At 42.4% G+C, this 21,030-nt stretch overlaps 1 protein-coding gene across 4 annotated transcripts in view; it reads right to left on the bottom strand.

Moving 5' to 3' along the window:
• Positions 1–21,030, bottom strand: part of TRANK1 (tetratricopeptide repeat and ankyrin repeat containing 1) — a 389,483-nt gene that overhangs the window by 192,285 nt on the left and 176,168 nt on the right. For all 4 annotated transcript variants that reach the window (XM_077491750.1, XM_077491748.1, XM_077491751.1 and 1 more), the window contains 3 exons: positions 20,448–20,699; positions 9,487–9,663; positions 5,739–8,501 (listed from right to left, as the gene is read on the bottom strand). In XM_077491750.1, coding sequence (XP_077347876.1) covers positions 5,739–8,501; positions 9,487–9,663; positions 20,448–20,699 — 3,192 coding nt within the window. The remainder of the gene's footprint in view (positions 1–5,738; positions 8,502–9,486; positions 9,664–20,447; positions 20,700–21,030) is intronic.

Genomic DNA, 21,030 nt, shown 5'->3' with positions numbered 1-21,030 from the left:
TGTCTGATCCACCTATCAGGGGTGGAGAGAGAAGCAGGGAGACCTCTGCGGTAACCCTCAAGAAGAACAAAAAGGGAATCCAACTGGTTAAAGGAAGCTGTAGCTGAAATGTAGACTAACAGTACACAGCACGCCATGCCACACCCCTCCAGAAGATTATGGCCATGGAGAGGTTAATATAACTAAGGGGCTGTCACAGGCTCTTATCAAGAGGGCCTGACTAAGCCCACTCTTTCTGCCCAGCTGCTCAAATCATAGAAACCGTATTACAGCTTCTATGAATGAAAGAGGATCTGTGAATGGAAGATGGGCTGATGATTAAAAGGCCCGCCGTCCCCATTCATAGATCACATTTCATTCATTCAGAAGCTGTAGTATTGGGGTTGGCATGAACCAAGGATTTCTACTAGCAGGAAATGCATCAGTACAAGGGACACATTCTACTGACTACAATATGTCCCTTATGCTGATTTTTCTGATTTTAATTTTAGATGCACTTAAGATTTAAGGTCCTGCATTGCCAAAAGGGAATGTACAGGGAGAGAAAAAAAATGTAGAACAACCTGCAGAAATGCCTTAACCAAAGAATGAGAGGCCGGTAGTCTGTAGAATGGTTAAGGTAAGGAATTTCCCTTTGATGGGACTCTAGGCTAGATGCTGATCTAGACTGGACTGGAGGAAAGACAGAATGCATCACATGGAGTATTGTCTAGGATGAAATTTTCTGGTCACACACCAGGCAAAATAGGCTTTCCAGGTGAAATGGTTGATTATGCAAGAAGTCAACTATAAGCCTTCAAGAGGGTAGGGATTCCCAAAACTGATAGACCCCTATGCCTTAGGACATGGGCTTTAACAGCCATGCCCTCAAAGCCAACGACCTAGAAAAAGGATGGTGAGCCAGCCTTTGAGACAGGAAGTCTGGAGATCAGGAAGGGCCCAGTAAGTGTCTGCCAGGAGTTCAAGTATGTCCCAATTAAAACATCCTCCTGTGTGGAATGAGAATCACTTAAAAATCCTAGAAAGGAGAAAATGACTGATTTCTCTGATTCATTGTTGAGTTTTGAACCCACAGTAATATCAGAATGGACAGAACTCTTCCATTGTCTTGGGAACTAAACAGGTTAGAGTAGAAATCCTGAAAAGAAGAACTCTTGTTGAGAGGAGCCGCTGAACAGCATCAAGAAGATCCACCTGTCTTTGTGGGAAAAAAGGAAAGTTTGAAAGCATGAAGCAAGAAGGAGCATGAGTACAAAACTCCAGTTTTTAGCCCTTGGAAATGACACATTGGACTCAAACATCGGAGATAACCTGAACCAGAAGACTAAAAAAGCCAGTAGATGGGATTACTGAGAGGAAGACTTGAAGCAAAACTTAGCTTAAGTGCCAAGTCTTCCAACAAAAGTGTGTTCCAGATTTAGATGTGAAACTAGAGGCCTCAGGAGTATAGGGTCTATCTACAGAGGGACCAACCTTTTATTTATGAGGGGGGAAATTACTCCTATCCCTGTGAACAAATTGATGTACCTATTCAAAGAGAGACCAAACAGGGGTTCTCCCTCAAAAGGTCTCACTAATGACCCGTTCTCTACTAAATAACTGAGATTATGCCTATAAAATCAGACACTGTGGCAGAAAACTCCCTCTTCGAAGCAAGTGGAAGGTAAGGAATAAGTCTGGAGGCACCTATCTGAGCACAGGGTACAAGGGCCCAGTTAAGAGAGACTAACACCTCTCCACCCCCGCTGGAGCCATGTGCAGAGACTGAGCTAGCAAAGCCATCTGACCCCTTACCCTGTGCTTATGATCTGCCATATGTGATGCAAAGTCTTCCCAGAGAGGTGCACACAACCCCTGCAGCTGAGGAGAGGACAAACTTTCTGTGCCAGGCACTATAGGCTGCTGAACCCAGGCAGGAAACCAAAGATCACTCTGCTGTACTGGGGAGCCAGGAGCGTAAAATGCTGAACGAGAGATGTGCAGCAAAAAAAAAAAAAATGGAGCACAAATGAGCAGTAAAGAAACTAAAGACGAGGTCATGCATGAGCAGGAGTACTTGATGCAACAGATTTGCACTAGACTGTAGAGGAGATTTTAAATCAGCTAAGGCTCCAACAAACCATTTAAAAGTGTTTCACTCCTTCATAGTCTAGGCATAGGAGCACCAGCATCCCGGGACAAAGATAATTTGCGCAAGCCCAGCACTTACTATGGCAGATGTCTTCACACCCTGAGCAGGATTTAAAAAGGTACCCATCCCCATCCTAACTTCACCCTACACAATGGGCAAACCCCTGAAGGTGTCTTCAGGGACAGGGCTCCACTGCTGTAAGACCATGGCCCTGGATCTGTAAAGCAACCTGCGGATATCTCAACAAGATGCACCACATGCAAAGGTGAGTGTCTGCGCAAGATCCATTGATCGAAGTGACATTACTTGCCGGCAATGCTGAAGGAAGCTGTATATACAGTGCCCTGAAAAAGTGCTCATACCCCTTGAAATTTTCCACATTTTGTCATGTTACAGCCAAAACCGTAAATGTATTTTATTGGCATTTTATGTGATAGACCAACACAAAGTGGCATATAATTGTAAATTAGAATGAAAATAATAAATTGTTTTCAAAATTTTTACAAATAAAATATCTGAAACTTGTGGCGTGCATTTGTATTCAGCCCCCTTTACTCTGATGCTCCTAACTAAAATCTAATGGAACCAACTGCCTTCAGAAGTCACTTAATTAGTAAATAGAGTCCACCTGTGTGTAATTTAATTGTAGTATAAATGCAGCTGTTTTGTGAAGCCCTCAGAGGTTTGTTAGAGACCCTTAGTGAACAAACCACATCATGAAGGCCAAGGAACACACCAGACAGGTCAGGGATAAAACTGTGGAGAAGTTTAAAGCAGGGTTAGGTTATAAAAAAAATCCCAAAATTTGAACATCTGAGGGAGCACTGTTCAATCCAGCATGCTAAAATTGAAAGAGTATGGCACAACTGCAAACCTACCAAGACATGGCTGTCCCACCTAAACTGACAGGCCGGGCAAGGAGAGCATTAATTAGAGAAGCAGCCAAGAGGCCAATGGTAACTTTGGAGGAGCTGCACAGATCCACAGCTCAGGTGGGAGAATCTGTCCACAGGACAACTATTAGTTGTGCACTCCACAAATCTGGCGTTTATGGAAGAGAAAGCCATTGTTGAAAAAAGCCATAAGAAGTCCTGTTTGCAGTTTGCGAGAAGCCATGCGGGGGACACGGCAAACATGTGGAAGAAGGTGCTCAGGTCAGATAAGACCAAAATTGAACTTTTTGGCCTAAAAGAAAAACGTTGGGTGGATAAAAACTAACTGTACATAGTTTCATAGTTAGTAAGGTTGAATAAAGACACCAGTCCATCCAGTTCAACCTGAGTGAGTGTCTATCCCTATCCCTGTACATTGCACACTCACATTGGTCCCTACCCTCCGGGAGCCCACAATTCAAAGTCCCCATTCATATACTAGGGTCAATTTTGGACAGAAGCCAATTAACCTTCCTGCAGGTCTTTGGAGTGTGGGAGGAAACCGGAGTACCTGGAGGAAACCCACGCAGGCACAGGGAGAACATGCAAACTCCAGGCAGGTAGTGTCATGGTTGGGATTCGAACCAGCGACCCTTTTTACTGCTAGGTGAGAGTGTTAACCCCTACACCACTGTACCGCCCATCACCCTCAACACACCATCCCCACCGTGAAACATGGTTGTGGCAGCTTTGTGTTGTGGGGATGCTTTTCTTCAGCAGGGACAGGGAAGCTGGTCAGAGTGGATGGGAATATGGATGGAGCCAAATACAGAGCAATCCAAGAAGAAAAGCTGTTAGTGTCTGCAAATGACTTGAGACGGGGTTGAGGTTCACCTTCCAGCAGGACAACAACCCTAAACATACAGCCAGAGCTAAAATGGAATGTTTTAGATCAGGGGTAGGCAACCTCAGCACTCCAGTTGTGGTGAAACTACAAATCCCATCATGCCTCTGCCTCTAGGAGTCATGCCTGTGATTGTCAGGGTCTTGCAATGTCTCATGGTACTTGTAGTTTCACCACAGCTGGAGGGCTGAGTTACTCAACTCTGGTTTAGATGAAAGCATATTCATGTGTTAGAATGGCCCAGTCAAAGTCTAGATCTAAATCCAATTTGTGGCAAGACTTGAAAATTGCTGTTCACAGATGCTCTCCATCCAATCTGACACAGTTTGAGATATTTTGCAAAGAAGAATGGGCAAAAATTTCACTCTCTAGATGTGCAAAGCTGGTAGAGACATACCAAAAAATTGCAACTGTAATTGCAGTGAAAGGTGGTTTCACAAAGGATTAACTCAAGGGCTGAATACAAATGCAATGTGACTCTACTGCAATCGTGTTTTATCTTGCTAAGCACTTAAACTACTGTACACATGTGAGTTTTGTACTTTTATCTTTTATTTTTCTATAAAAACGGAATTACACTATTTTTGGTCCCTGTTTACTCTTTGTATGTATTTAAGCATGCCTATGGATATATCTGGCTGGAGTTAAAATACCTCTCAACATATGAAGGGATTGTTTATATTCGAGGCCCCCTTGGATAACTGGTTGCTGTGAGAATCTGCATATGGTTGCAAAAGTCTGTATGATCCCCCAAATATAAATTTGTGAGGATCCAATTATTCCGGTAAGCGTTCAATTCGCCTGGTGACGGGAATTTTCACGTGGTTATTGCACGAGTTTTTCAGAAAGGAGGTGTAACATATTTCCTGCACACTTGTGGATCTTAGAAGGATACTATACACAAAGGACTCTGTACTGTGTTATTGGGACTCTGTTTTCCCCTTTTTTGTTTCCTGGATTTTTTGGAAAAGGCTTTTTCTTTCATGTTCATGTTTGAGTCACAAATACATGTTTGCATAGCCATTATTATTTATGTAAGAATTTATGTGTTATGTGCACCACTCCATAGTTGAATTTTCTCACTGAATACATTTGTATAATTTTGCACTTATAAGGAAGGCATAATTATGTTTGGTGTCTAAAAAATTTTTGGAGAAGTGCTACACTTTTATATAGCATCTGAATATAAATGCACACCACACTTTTAAGATATTTGTTAATTTTGAAAAACATTTATCATTTTCATTCTACTTCACAATTATGTGCCACTTTGTGTTGGTCTATCACATAAAATCCCAATAAAATACATTTACGTTTTTGGTTGTAACATGACAAAATGTGGAAAATGTCAAGGGGTATGAATACTTTTTCAAAGGCACTGTAACTCATAGTTAGACTAAAAATCCTGTGTTCTGTAATGTACAACTAAAAAATTACTTTTTTTATTACATACTAAGGCTAGGTTTACAGTACACGCAGGTGTGGGACAACGTGTAATTGCGTGCTTTCCCGCATCCACATAAAAAATGCACTGCTATTGGAAGAGGCAGGGGGTGCCAATAATTCTTAAACCCCCCCCCCCCCCCCCCCCCGCACCGATAACCGACAGCGCTTCCCGTCCTGGGAATCGTTCATAGCACTATGCAATTTCCCTCTGGCTGGGATTTTGAAAAGGAGCAGGAGCCTTTTCCCTGCATTTTCCTTTCCATAGGTAAAGAAGCCCATTCAGCTGGGAAACTGGCATAGTGTGAATCTAAGAAAACCATGCAAACAAACTATTGAAGGAAAAGAAAAGAAAAAAAAAAAAAAGGATACAAAATCCCACACTTACCAGAATGAGATCTATAGTTTTGATAGAGATGATATAGCTGCTTTGGCCTACGAACAATGCTTTTTTTCTTGTCATCCGAGCACTTCTTATTTGCATAATAAAATAAGGATCTCAGATCACTAAAGCGAAAAGAAACCCCTTTCATTATGCTTTGTGCTGTGTCACCAGTAAGGAACATTGAATTGGGATCATTGATACATCTCATAAGTAGGAAAAGCTCAGCCTGGGTGAAGTCCTGAATCTCATCTCCATAAAGTTCATGGATGGACCATGGAAGCTCCTCGAGCTTTGACAATCTGCAAGACAAATTGTACAAGACATCCTCCTCATCAAAATATCCCCGACTGTTTTTTATTTGCTCATACAAGCAAAAGAGGCGATATATTTCCCTCCGGTCTCCTTGAAAGTTTGGTGCTCTTTTCTTTCCGAGTTTAATGTACTCCTCTTCTGGAAGTCGACCGCGACGACATCCTAATGCTTCAAAAGATCCCTTCAAAAAGGACTTAATCTCTTTCCAGACAAGAGCAGCATTATAACAAGACTTTCCCTTGATCATATTTGGCCACAGTTCTTTAGCAAACAGTTCAAAAGTAACATAAATGCGAGGATCCTTCTCTTTTTGCTCACAATCTTTTTCTTCTTCCTCATCTTCAGGATCAGGTTCAATTTCATTATCTTCTCTCAACAAATCTAGCATATCAGTGTCATCCATTGTAGACCAACCAACAATACTCTTTTTGAGACTCCCATCTTCATTTCTTGGAAAGAAGGGATCAGGCATAGACGCATCCAATAACAGAAGTAGCTGCTGGGAGGTGATGAACAAAGGGAAATTTTCATCCTGGATATCTTGCAATTTGTACACATTAGGCTCAATGGGCTTGAAATTACTGGTTGCCTTTGCAGATTTGCTTAACTCTAGAAAATTTCTTTGTACTTCCTGGCAAAGGACATGATTTTTTGTAATAAATATCGGGTGATAATGTTCTAATTTTTGGTCTTCCTCATCATCTGATGTGAATTCTGTTTCCAGATTCTCCAGATCCACAGAGGCATTTTCTTCATCAGTACTATCAGAGAGCTCTGGTTCTGGGTCTTCATCCACCACAATCTCTCCTTCGGTGTTTTCATTATACTGTTTTCTTTGCCAAGTCTGTTTCACTAGCCAAGGGCCACCAACTAACTCTGCTCGTTCCCAGTAGGAATGAAACTTCTTCCAGAGGCGGTACAGGCAACAGGTTGTTTTTCCTGTGCCACTTCTTCCAATTAATATGATAGCTTCCATTGGTTTAGGGTTAAGATCAATCACAGCATATTCCAGCTCACCAACACGAAATGGATATTCAACTCTGGAGTTCATGTTGGAAAGTATATTGTGGACCATATCTGTGCTAAAGCTATGGAACTTCATAATATTGTATTCTGTCTCAGCTGCACTTGCAGGTGGAAAATAATCAGGAATGTTTTCTGTGTTGCTTTCCACTTCGGTGTCTTCTACAAAGTACCTGGGGATACGCTTTTTTGTATTTGGGAAAATTTGATCTTTAGTTATGCCCTTTAATTTTTTCCTCAGTATACAGGACAGTCCTCTGTTATAAGCACTGCATATGCCTTCTATAGCATGATTTAGCTTGCAGTGATCAAGAACAATGTCCCAGATCCTTATCATCTCAGTGTAAATTCTACCACTTTTTTGTAACACAAATTCAGTGGCCAGAATTTTCTCTGGTTCCTCACTACAACGAGGGGAAAAATCAATAGCAAGTTCCCACAGAAGCCTAGCACCTTTGTCCAACTTTACTTCAAACAGCTTGATACTGCTGTTCAATTTCAGCTGCTTATTCAGACTGCGTGTCCATTCCCCATTTCCAAGTTTTTGAATAGAAAGGATTATTTTATTTTTCATGTACAAAGGTACAGCCTTACTGCCTAACTTTTTCAGGGCTTCTGGAGAACACTCAATCTCCCATGACATGGTGTTGAAGTCTACATTAGAAAGGTCAATATCTTGCAGTTGCTCCCCATTCCATTCTTCTCCATTATTGTTAAGTTCAGGAATTTGTTCAGTTTCTCCATTAATTTCCATGAAAGAGCCATCATGCAATGACTCACCTTCTCCACAACTGTCTATACCAGCCACAGGCAGCTCAGTGCTCTTAACCTCTGGAGGATGTTCAGCTGTTTGTTGTTTCAAAGTTCCAAACAAGGATTGTGCATTGCTCAGATCCAGACATGTGATCAGTTTTCTGATCATTTGTACAAGGTGCTCCTTTGGGGTCAGAGGATATTTTGTGTTTTCAATAACTTCTGCTGGGAGTTCAACTTGTTCAGATAATGAAGACTGGTTTGTCATTACAGATTGATTACACACAGACATACATGGTGGCAAGGGAGTGACAGATAATGGCTTTGCCTGTATTTTAGCTTGTGTATTATTTATATTGACCTTACCAGGCTTTGAAACAGTACTTGCTTGCTTGAATTTTTTTCTAACTTCATTCCAAGCAATAAAACGTGGATCTGTATTCTTTATCCTGTACTTTGCATCTCTACCCTGTTTATTGTTTATCGTTAGCTTGATGTCAAATTTTGCAAGTAAATCCATTATTTTGCGATATTGTTTGGGATTGTTGTTCTGAAAAACTTTATGCATCACTGTATCCCCATCTTTGTCCTGGATGTTGGGGTCTAAGTGTGGATATTTTGTGGGATCAGAAGAATACAAGTCCAGGAGGTATTCTAGCATCAGAATGCCATCAGAATCTGAAGGAGAAATCAAATCTAATTTTATAAAAATGACAGACATTACACTTGATTAAATAAACGGCATTTAAAATTCATAAAACTCAATGAATACAACGAATAAATTAATTTACAACATTATAATTAGTAGATCTCACTTTTTAAACACAAATACTGGAATTTTTGGTTTACCTACAAAATACTTTTTCAGGGTATTTTCATATACATTATGATAGGGTTATGCTGCCCCCTTGAGGTTACCAGATAGTAAAAAAAATAAATTAAAAAAAATGTTTTGTAGCAAGCCATCAACAAAGGAAGAGAGGTGGGATCCTTGTGTCCTGCGATGTAATCCAAAATAAGGATTTTATAGGTAAACCACAAAATCCCTTTCTCTGAGTTCACCGACTGTCACAGCTCTTTTGATTCTTGACCATAGGGTTTATAGCACCACCTACAAGAGTAGAACACTAGGCAGAAGAGGCCTGCAAAGCCTTGAAGCCGAAACAACCATCAAAAGATGTAAACGCAACTTGTAAAAAATTGTATTAATTTATTTAAGCGGTAGTAAAACACACTTGGTGATTCTTACCTACAGGTACGTTTCCTGCAGGTAAAATTAATATCTGCTAAAGGTGCATCGTTTAGTAGATATTCACCCTGGATGCAGCCAGTTACATCACCAGTGCATACACTCTGAAGGTCTGTATACCTTGCCAGACCTTCAGAGGTGGAAACTGAGGGCTCCTGTGCGCATGCGTGAGAGCGACGTTATTGCAGCTCAGGAAAAATCACATAGCCAGAGCGCACAAACCTGGAAGAAAGACCGAAGGAAGAGGTCAGCCTTCTCAGCATGCCGTAATTGCCTTACAGCTGTTTTTGCGTTACTACCACTTTAAAAAGCATGCACAGATGACTAGGAAGCCACCTTACAAATATATATTTGAATCATCAGGTTTAAATTGCAAAAGTTATCTGGCAGCAAAACTGTTAAAGAGATGCATACCTTTGTTACTCAAAGCAATAGAAACTGCAGTGTGCAGCGGGTTGTCTCCTTTAGCTCTGCAAAGACTGTCTGGATCTCCACCGTTGCACAACAACAAAGCTGCCATGGCAAAATCCCCGCTCTTTAAGCAAGTACAAATTGGATGTTCATGTGTGTCGCCAATACCATTTGGAGAAACTGTGGGAGGGAGGAAAAAAAAAATGTTATTCCATGTGTAACAATGTTTTGGATTTTTAGCCAACAGCCCACCCATTTTCTTAAAGTGGTAGTAAAGTCTTCTGTTTGACATTGCCTATAATAAGGCTTACCTGTAGGTACAGTGAATATCTCCTAAACCTGCACGGTTTAGGAGATATTCACAATGCATGCAGACAGTGATCTCATTGGCACATACACTCTGAAGGGATGGCATACCAGTGCCATCCCTTTAGAGCTCTTTTCTGCAGCCATGACTCCCACAATTAGTTGGCCGGAGCACTTGAACCTGGAAAGAAGCCCAGATGAAGATGGAAGCCCTGTCAAAGTTTTTTTTTTTTTTTTTTTAAAGGTGCGGTTTACCAATTGCTTTAATCAAGCATTGCAAAACACAGTATCTTAGTCTTAGATGATTGGGATGTCCTAAAGCAATGCAAATGATGGGTGGGCAAGACAGCAACAGATGCCACCAGGCCTCCAAAAACGAAGAGGTAAACAGACAATTTCAGGGCTGCGTCTGAAATTGGCATCAAAATAGGTCTGAACATTTTTCTTTTTAACCACTTCAATACAGGGCACTTAAACACCTTCCTGCCCAGACCAATTTTGAGCTTTCAGTGCTGTCGCAATTTGAATGACAATTGCGCGGTCATGCTACACTGTACCCAAATGAAATTTTTAGCATTTTTTTCCCGCAAATAGAGCTTTCTTTTGGTGGTATTTGATCACCTCTACGGTTTTTATTTTTTGCGCTACAAATAAAAAAATACCGAAAATTTTGAAAAAATAAATTTTTTTGTTTCAGTTTCAAAACTTTGTAAATAAGTACGTTTTCTCCTTCACTGATGGGGCTACACTGATGGGCACTGATAAGGCGGCACTGATGGGCACCAATGTGGCACCAATGAAGTGGCACTGATGAGGTGGCATTGATGGACACTGATATGTGGCACTGATAGGCGGCACGGATGGGCGGCACGGATGGGCGGCACGGACGGACACTGATAGGTGGCACAAATTGGCACTGATAGCTGGCACGGATTGGCATGGATGGGCGGCACAGATGGTCAGCACAGATGGGCATGGATAGGCGGCACAGATGGGCATGGATAGGCGGCACAGATGGGCATGGGTGGGCACTCATAGGCGACACAGGTGGGCACTCATAGGTGGGCACTCATAGGCGGCATTGGTGTTATACTAGAGTAATGTATGCCAATCAGTGCCAAACAATAATGCATGCCAATCAGTGATGCCCATTGTGGGCACTGATTGGCATCCATTATGGGCACTGATTGGCATCCATTGTGCTGACTGGCATCCCTGGTGGTCTAGGGAGGATTACCTTTTCCCTGGTGGTCTGGTGGCGTCCCTGGTGGTCCAGTGTGGGCATCCTCTGGGGGGCTGTGCTGATAATCGATCAGCACAAACCCTCCCTGTCAGAGGAGCAGCCGATCGGCTCTCCTCTACTCGCGTCTGACAGACGCGAGTGAGGGAAAGCCGATCACCGGCTCTTCCCATTTACACTGTGATCAGCCGTGATTGGACACGGCTGATCACGTGGTAAAGAGTCTCCGTCGGAGACTCTTTACCGAGATCGTGGTTGCCGGGTGTCAGACTGACACCCTGCAACAACGATCGCCGCAATGCGCGCCCCCGGGGGCGCGCATCGGCTCATAATCCTGATCACGTCATATGACGTCCGGCCAGGATTATGAAACCACTTTGCAGCCGTCAATTGCCTATAGGGCGGGCGGCAAGTGGTTAAGACTCAACAAATGTGTGAACAGAAAACGAATGTAGCAACTTTGCAAATCTGGACAACAGATAACTGTAGGCTTGGATAATGACCTACTCAATCCATCTGGCAATGGTGGAATACAAGGCACATCACATTGTCTAAGAAAAGCCAAAGATAAAAGTAACACTGCAGTGTATATTACATCCAAACGGTGAAGAAAAATCTCCTTGAATACTTCGGAGCAGGACATAAAGAGAGAATGTCCTAGTTAACCTGGAAGAAGAAGACCACTTTGGGAAGAAAAGACGCTCTAGGCCGAAAGATGACCTTATCCCTACACAACACTAGGAAGGAAAAATTAAAGGATAGGGCTTGCTAATCCAGAGGCACATCTTGCAGAAGTGGAAACTTCATAAAAGGCAAGCTTGGGGAGCGGAAGACAGTGTGATACCCCTGCTAGGTTTTTTAATTTTTAAATCAGATAATTTTTATTGAAAACAAACAAAAAACAACTTTTTTTCCATCTTACAAGACAAAACGAATCCTATATTTGTGAGGACACAGAGATCGATATTACATGACTGTTCGGTCTGCTATGTCACTCATTCATCCCCTGCTAGGTTTGAATGTATGTTTCTAAAGAACCAATAAAACAAAGTTGGGGTCCAGTGGAATGACTGGCTAAAATTGACCCTTGATGGTACATGGTTGTAAAGGGTGACTTTTTTTTACCTTCATGTATTCTATACATGAGGGTAAAAAATCTGTAGTGTGCAGCTCCCCCCACCCAAATAATTAAGTTTGATCCTGATCCAGTGATGTGCGCAAGAGTAATGGTTCTCCCGGGACTCTCGCTCCTCACTGGCTGAAGCACAGCAGCAGGAGCCATTGGGTCCCATTGCCGTCAATCACAGCCAGTGAGGAGGGAGCGGGACTAAGCCATGTCTGTGTCCCATAGACACACAAAGGCGGCAAGGGAGCGAGCCCCTAGAGCAAGCAGCTTGCTATGGGGGCACTCGGCAAGGGGAAAGGTGCCAGAAGTGCTGGCAGGTGGACCAAGAGGAGGATCGGGGCTGCTCTGTACAAAACCATTGAGAAGAAAAAAAAAATAAAAATCTTTAGAAACCCTTTAAGACCAAATGCTGATCCAGATCAGACTGGAGGAAAGACCAGATTAATCCCAAGGAGTACATTCTGGGGAAGAAGCCTTGCACCATACAAAATAGGTCTTCCAGATACGATGGTAACTTTTCAAGAAGTCAGTGTCCAAAACTTCAGGAGTAAAAGGTGTCCAATAGACCCCTGTTTCTTAGGAAACAGACTTTAACAGTCAAGCCATTAAAGTGACCAAAAAAGAACAGACCAATGTCAGTGACAGAAGATCTGGACAATTTGGTAGGACTCATGGAGAGAGTCTGATAGAGTCTGAGTTTCACATTCTCCATAGCCAGTTTAGTGCAATGAGGTTCACTGGAAAGCATGCCCTCTGGATACTGCAAAGCATACAAGAGAGGGTCTTTAGCAGGGAAAGGTATAGATCAGGTTGAACTGATCCCATGGAGTAAACAGGGCATTTACTGTGAAAGACTGAGGATTCCTGGTCTTGGGGACAAAACTGTCTACCTTGTTGCTGAACCTGGAAGCCAGAAAATCAATGTCTGGTGTCCTCCACCTGTAACAGATATCTTTAAATGCTACTGGAGAAATAGACCATTCCCCTGAAACTAGCTGCTGATTAGTGAGAAAATCCCTCTGGCAATTTTCATGCCTGGCACATGCACTGTGAGGACAAGGCTAGAATGTGGAGGTCTGCCTAATCTACAATGAGATCTGCTTCTCTTTGGATTGTGTGATTTCTTGCGCCCTTTTATGGTTGATTTAAGCCATGGCCATGGTCAATGGTCAGGTAGCCTCTCTACAAAGGATCCAGTGTGGGAGGGACAACTGAATCGCCAAGTTTCAGCATGTTGATCAGAAGCCAGGCTTTGGTGGGCAACCAAGTCCCCCTGTACTAGGAGGGTTTCCAGAACTCCATCCCAGCCCGATATTCTGCCATCCATTGTGAGTACCTTTCAAGACACTAGGAAAAAAGGATTTCCCTGACTCCGGCAGCACCCAACTAGAAAGCCACCACACTAGGGGAAATCAATAGGCGAATGGGACTAGGCCGTGTTCTAAAGGGTCGTTTCAAGCGGTAACTTCGAAAATTCAGGAGCCAACCAAAATCTCTGTGCGGTTAACACCATGCAACATACATTGCTGACAAAAAAAAATCAGTCTGGACTGATTGTTCCTTCAGGAGAAAGTAGCAAAGGTATCCCATGATGGGAATACCTTGAAACTAGTGCAGAAGCCAAGACCTGAGGTACTATGGACAGGCCGAAAGGAAAGACAAGAAACTGGAAATGTATGCTCACATCAAAATGCAAGTGACACTGATGAGGAGGGATGATGGCAATGTGCAACTAAGCACCCTTGATGTCCACAGAGGCCAGAATATCTGAAATGTGAGCAATGCCTGACATGAAAGATTCAATACAGAATTTTTGAATCTGAAAGAACTCGTTGAGAACTTTCATGACCAGAATGGGGTGAATGTCTGCCTTTGCCATGGGGGCATTGAACATGCAGAACCCATGAGAACATTCTGTTCCTGGGACCAGTGCAATGACAATCACTCCTCCCCCGTTATATCGGCAGGATGGCAGCTTTTACAGCATTAAACTGGGTGGAGGTGTGGACCATATCTTTATCTTGTAGCTCTGTTCTGACTCAGATCTGGAGCATTTGGACATTAAGGTCTTAAGGCGGAAGCATGAGCCAGCTTGGCCAAAGGGAACCAAAAGGAATTTTTCCTGTCTCCCCCTCGTGTCTTCCTTGATGTAAGTGTCCATGGAGTCACAAAACAAAGGTTAGGAACATCTATCAACACTATTATTATTTTCACAATTTATTTAGCCAGTAGGCCACCCACTTTGACCACATCAATTGTTTCATTTTATTTATACTGAGGTAGCGCAGAGGTATACACTTGCACACAAAACAAAAGTTGTCACCACAGAAGGCATCTTCACAAATAAGCATGCCAGCAGGTCTTCAGAACAGATTATATTATATATATATATATATATATATATATATATATATATATATATATATATATATATACACATATATACACACACACACACACACACACACGTTTTTGTAAATATTTTTATGCGACAACACTGAACAAATGACACTTTGCTACAACGTAAAGTAGCAAATGTACAGCTTGTACCGTTGAAATGTGCTGTCCCCTCAAAATAACAACACAGCCATTAATGTCTAAACCGCTGTCAACAAAAGTGAGTACACCCCTAAGTGAAAAATGTCCAAATGGGGCTCAATTAGCTATTTTCCCGACATGTGACTGTCATGTGACTCATTAGTGTTACAAGGTCTCTGGTGTAAATGGACAGAAGGTGTTAAATTTGGTGTTATCACTCTCACTCTCATATACTGGTCAATGGAAGTTCAACATGGCACCACATGGCAAAGAACTCTCTTAGGATCTTAAAATAAAAAAAAAAGGATTTTTGTACTCCCCCGTAAATCCTTTTCTCTGAAGTTCATTGACGGACACAGCATCTTCATCTTGACCTTAGGGTTATATCGCCCTTTAGGATAGGACTAGGCAGAAAGTGTTAAAAACAGCAACACTTGCACTGTACCGCCTAGGGGGTGGTCCTACTGGCTACAACCACTCACACTGTATCCAGCAGTGTAGGAGAAGGACCTGGCTCCCAGTGGGGACCATTGATCCTGGGAATTTTTTTCTTTTTTCTGCATTTTTGATTCCTGTGATCTATAGTCAACAGCCGGGCTGGGTGACAGGCTGGATAATATAGATCCTGGTAGTCTCCCCCGCCTGGCCATCCAGCGTGAGCAGGCCATAGCTATGCGCTGGGTCGGCCACAACGTGCCCCGTCTGATCCAGGGATGGCCGGTGAGCTGTATGCTCCATAGCGCACACATGACTGGGCTACTGCTGTCTGTGTCAGTGTGCCGTGGCCGACAGCCACCCCGTACTGGTTGGGTGATAGGTCTGTCTGTGGAATGAGTCCAGCAGTCCCTGCAGGAAGGGTAAGTATGGTTCCACCTGTCTCTGGATGGAGCACCTGGGCATTCCCTGGGAGGTCGACTAGGGGGTCTCTCACTCTCCCTTTCTTTACTCCCTTTCCCTCCTCCCAATGCTATAGGCCGTTGTGTGGGGGCTGCATATGGGGGTGTGGTGCACGTACCTGGCGGAGGGGCCTGGCAGGGGGCTGGGTTGGTTGTAGGGGGGTCCGCTTGTCCTCTTCCCTGTTTCTGGGCCATGGTGGGGTGTTTGCACTGTGTTTGACATGCGGGGATGCCGCCGCAGACTCCGCGGCCATTGTCCTCGGGCCGCAGCCATTTTTTTGTAGCCACAACCAGTTTTTTGCTTTTCAGCCATTTTTTGGGAGTTTGGCGGCCATTTTCTTGGCCTGCTCAAACATTTTTGCTGAGGCGGCCATTTTCTAGTAGCCTCCGGTAGTTTTTCCTCTAGTGCTGGGTGCTTGTTTCCTTCTAGAACAGTGCGCTTTTCACACGCACCTCTTGGATGACCCAGGGGAGAGCAGACAGCAGCAGAACAGTGCAATACAGGGGTCAGGGTGGTGAGTCCTGCGGGCCCCCTCAGTCTGTGGCAGCTGGGAGGGTGAACTTTTTTTGTGGCTTGCCTTAGGTCCCTAAGTGGTGACAGAAGAGTATGGGTCAGCATGGAGCTGAACGTCCACTCTCAGGTGTAATTTGAGGGTATGTACATCCAAATCGGAGGAAGGATTTAGGAATTACAGCTCTCAAGAATAGCCAAACCCCTTGTTCAAGGGCCCAAAAGTAATTGGACAATTGACTCAAAAGTGGTTTCATGGCTAGGTGTGGGCTACTCCATTATTTCTTCATCAATAAAGCAGGTAAAAGGTCTGGAGTTGATTCCAAGTATGATATTGCATTTGGAATCTATTGCAGTAAACATACATGATGCGTTTAAAGGAGCTGTCCATGCAAGTGAAATGGGCCATTGTTATGCTTCAAAAACAAAATAAATCCATCAGTGTTAGCAGCAACATAAGGAGTGGCCAAATAAACAGTTTGGTACATTCTGAGGAAAGAAGAATGCACTGGTGAGCTCAGCAACATAAACAAGCCTGGACGTTCGTGGAAGACAACAGTATTGATTGATTGCAGGATCCTCTCTATGATAAAAAAAGGAGTTGGCCATATTATTGTCAAAGTCTACAATCAAGAGAAGACTTCACGAGACCAAATACAGAAGGTTCCCCACAAGGTGAAACCATTCATATGCCTGAAGAATAGAAAAAACAGATTAGACTTTGCCAAAAAAAACATTAAAAAAAAGTCAGAACCGTTTTTGAAAAGCATTCTTTCGATGGATGAAACTAAGATTAATCTGTGCCAAAATGACGGGAAGAAAAAAGTGGGAAGAAAGCTTGGAACAGCTCATGATCCAAAGCACACATCTGTAAAACATGGTGGAGGCAGTGTGATTGCATGGGCATGCATGGCTTCCAGTGGCACTAGGTCATTGATGTTTATTGATCATGCGACAGAAGACAGTAGAAGCCGGATATATTCTGCAGTGTTTAGAGCTATAAGGTCAGCCCAGATCTAGCCCTGCAACACACTGCAAAAGCAACCCAGGAGCTTTTGAAGGACATAAAGTGGAATATGCTGGAATGGCCAAATCAATCACCTGATCTCAACCCAACTGAGCATGCATTTCACTTGGTGAAGGCAAAACTAAAGGCAGAAAGACCAACAAAGAATTGAAGACATCAGCAGTTAGAGCCTGGAAAAGCATCAGAAAGGAGGAAACCCAGTCTTTGGCGATGTTAATGGGTTCCAGACTTCAGGCAGTCATATTAAAAATTAACATTCTATTTATGATCATATTAATTTGTCCAATTACATTTGAGCCCCTGAAAATGGGGGGACTGTGTATAAAAACGGTCGCCCTTCCAAAAATTTGTACTTGATATTTATGTTCAACACCTTGAATTAAAGCTGAAAGTCTGCACTTCAAATAAATTTGGATTATTTTGATTTCATTTTATTCTGGTGGCAATCAGAGCAATCAGAGCCAAAAGTATGAAAATTGTGTCCGTTTCCTAATATATATGGACCCAATGGGCCTCAGGAACTCGTTGCGGTATCTCTGTGCATTCAAAATACCATCAATAAAATGCACCTGTGTTCGTTGTCAATAGCATAGGCCTGCCCATACCATAACTCCACCACCATCATAGGCCACTTGGTCCTCAACTTTGACATCAGCAAATCGCCCACCCACACAACGCCATACATGCTGTCTGCACTCTGCCCTGTACAGTGAACACCGGGATTCATCTGTGAAGAGAACACCTCTCCAAAGTGCCAGATGACACTGAATGTGAGAATTTTCCCACAAAAGTTGTTTACAACAACGAACTGCAGTCAGGTTGAGCCCCCAATGAGGATGACAAGCATGCAGATGAGCTTCCCTGAGACTGTTTCTGACAGATTGTACAAAAAATTTTTGGTTATACAATCCGATTCTTGCAGCAACTGTCTGGATGGCTGGTATCAGACGATCTTGGAGGTGAAGATGCTGGATATGGAGGTCCTGGGCTGGTGTGGTTACACATTGTCTGCCGTTGTGAGGCCGGTTGGATGTACGGCAAAATTCTCTTAAAGCGGTGTTTCAGCCCTAAAAAATTTTTTTTTAAAGTCAGCAGCTGAAACAAAAGTAGCTGCTGACTTTTAATAAGGAGACTTACCTTTCCAGGGCGCCCGCGATGTCGGCCGCCGAGGCTGACATGTCCCTCGGCTCTCAGGTCCCAGCGCTGCCATTCCAACTAAGGGAAACAGGCAGTGGATCCTTGTTGCTTCACTGCCAGTTTCCTACTGCGCATGCGCGAGGTCGCGCGGCGCTTTGTGAATGGGACGCGCTGTGTTAGGGCATACACAGTTCCCAGAACACAGCGCCCCATTACCCAGAACACAGCGCGGAGGAGGGGAGAAGACCGATGATCACCGAGGAGCAGGAAGAAGGCAGATTAGGAATACTGCCTAGCAACAGGGATTTATGGACAGGTAAAAAAAAAAAAATTCAAATTTTTTTAATAGATTTTTTTAAGAATATTAATGCTTTTTATTTTATTTTATTTTTTTAAGAGTGGCCCTCCACTTTAAACACCTTTGCAGACGGCTTATGGTAGAGAATGAACATTCAATTCAAGGGCAACAGCTCTGGTGGACATTCCCGCAGTCAGCATGCCAATTGCATGCTCCCTCAAGACTTGCGACATCTGTGGCATTGTGCTGTGTGATCAAATTGCACATTTTAGAGTGGCCTTTTATTGTGGACAAGTAAAATATATATGTATATGACCGCGCTTAGGAAGGGGAAGAAGGACAGAGAGAAAAGGGGGAAGTGAAAAAGCAAAGAAAGAACGCAAGAAAAAAAGGGGGGAGAGGGGAGAGAGGGACGTTAAGGTTGCTGCCACCCTTTGATACCTCAGCCTCTAATGGGAGTCTGTGGTCTATGGTTATATAAACCTAAAACTAGCCTAGTGGCGCTACCTCTATTCTATTACCTATTCCTTCTACCAAGTGACCCAGCCTTATTTAACAGGTGTTTATTTATGGAAAAAATGATAAAGCTGGTACATATGCCTCTCTATATCATCTATTTATGTCCTAGTTATTAAAGTAGAGTAATGATCCCAAAGAGGGAAAACCAATAAATACAACACCAAAAGAAGGGAGAGGAAAAGAGGAGCAGAACACCCATATATGTATGTAATATACCTTCCTAAAAAAAACACTCCTTCCCTATTACACTATGTTGTGTGTACAGGGAGGTTTCTGACCTCCAAACTTAGTGCTAATAAAACAACTCTCCCCACGTATGTGAGAGAATTATAAACTGGTAAAATCCATCAGTGCATAAGAAAATATATGTAAGTGATAAACTCAAAGTGCATAAGTGTTACAGTAAGTATCCCAAAGTGCAAAAAGATACTGGTAAGTATTCTACTAATGGGCTCCACAGTCAACAATCAAAACCCTCATACATGAAAACATACAGTGTGCCGTACAAGAACCATACAATACATAAGGACTATAAACTAAACCAATGATCGGATCAGTTTGTATATATGCTCAATATGTTGTTTAAGAACATGCAGTGTGCCGTATTCTACTAATTATTACTTTGTTTTTAATATTTTTGTGAGAGGAATATTGAGCATATATACAACCTGATGCGATCATTGGTTTAGTGATGGATTTTACCAGTTAATAATTCTCTCACATACGTGGGGAGAGTTGTATTATTAGCACTAAGTTTGGAGGTCAGAAACCTCCCTGTACACACAACTTAGTGTAATAGGGAACGAGTGATTTTTTTAGGAAGGTATATTACATACATATATAGGGGGTGTTCTGCTCCTCTTTTCCTCTCCCTTCTTTTGGTGTTGTATTTATTGGTTTTCCCTCTCTTTGGGATCATTACTCTACTTTAATAACTAGGACATAAATAGATGATATAGAGAGGCATATGTACCAGCTTTATAATTTTTTCCATAAATAAACACCTGTTAAATAAGGCTGTCTCACTTGGTAAAAGGAATAGGTAATAGAATAGAGGTAGCGCCACTAGCCCAGTTTTAGATTTATATTTTATTGTGGACAGCCTAGGCCTTTTGTGTACATAGAAAAAGTCAAAGATCTTTGCTTTCAACTCATGATAATTAGGGGCAAAGTCAAAAAAGTGTTGCGTTTAATATATATATATATATATATATATGTCACACACACACACACACACACACACACACACACACATACATATTCACACGCACCATATATACATTCTGACAGCAAATTTCAGTTTCAATTAAAAAATAAAAAGTGACAAACCAAGATCAAATTTGATGGAAAATAACATTTAACATACCTCCTCGTTCCAGAAGTAACTTGACTAGAGGCATCCGATACTTCACTGTTTGGTCAAGATTAGAGATCACATGGTGCACATCAACTTTAGGAAGATGGCAGCTTTTAATTAACCCTTCCTGAATTGATTCCCCACTGGCATCTCTAGTTAGCAGAAGAAGAACCTCTTTCCACTTGTGTTGCTGTATTAACTGTGTGATGAGAAGTTCAGCAATGGAATCTGGTATGTCACATGTCATGTCAGATACAATCTCTAGGGGAAAAATAAAATATAAAATAGTAGACCATCACCAGTTGATCATTACAATTCACACATTTAAACTAATAGGACACATGGCAATAACACTAATATTTTAAATAAAAAATATTTATTACCATTACTGAACAAAATTGATGCCCCCAACTTCCTTCATATATAGAACTATTCTTGTTTTACCCAGCCTCAGGCCTGTTTTACACAGGCTTCAGCTTGTATAAGAGCAGTGTGAACCGTAAGCTTTTGCAAAGCATATGAAGAGCTTTCAGCAAGCTTTTACACTTTTAAAGCGCCCTTTAGCTCCAATTTGTAAATGTTGAACACCGAA

The sequence above is a fragment of the Lithobates pipiens genome, unplaced genomic scaffold (assembly GCF_037356315.1).
Source record: "Lithobates pipiens isolate NorthernLeopardFrog02 unplaced genomic scaffold, aLitPip1_a1.2 Scaffold_19, whole genome shotgun sequence".
Taxonomy (NCBI): Eukaryota; Metazoa; Chordata; class Amphibia; order Anura; family Ranidae; genus Lithobates; species Lithobates pipiens.
This window is presented reverse-complemented; position numbering and strand designations above follow the sequence as displayed.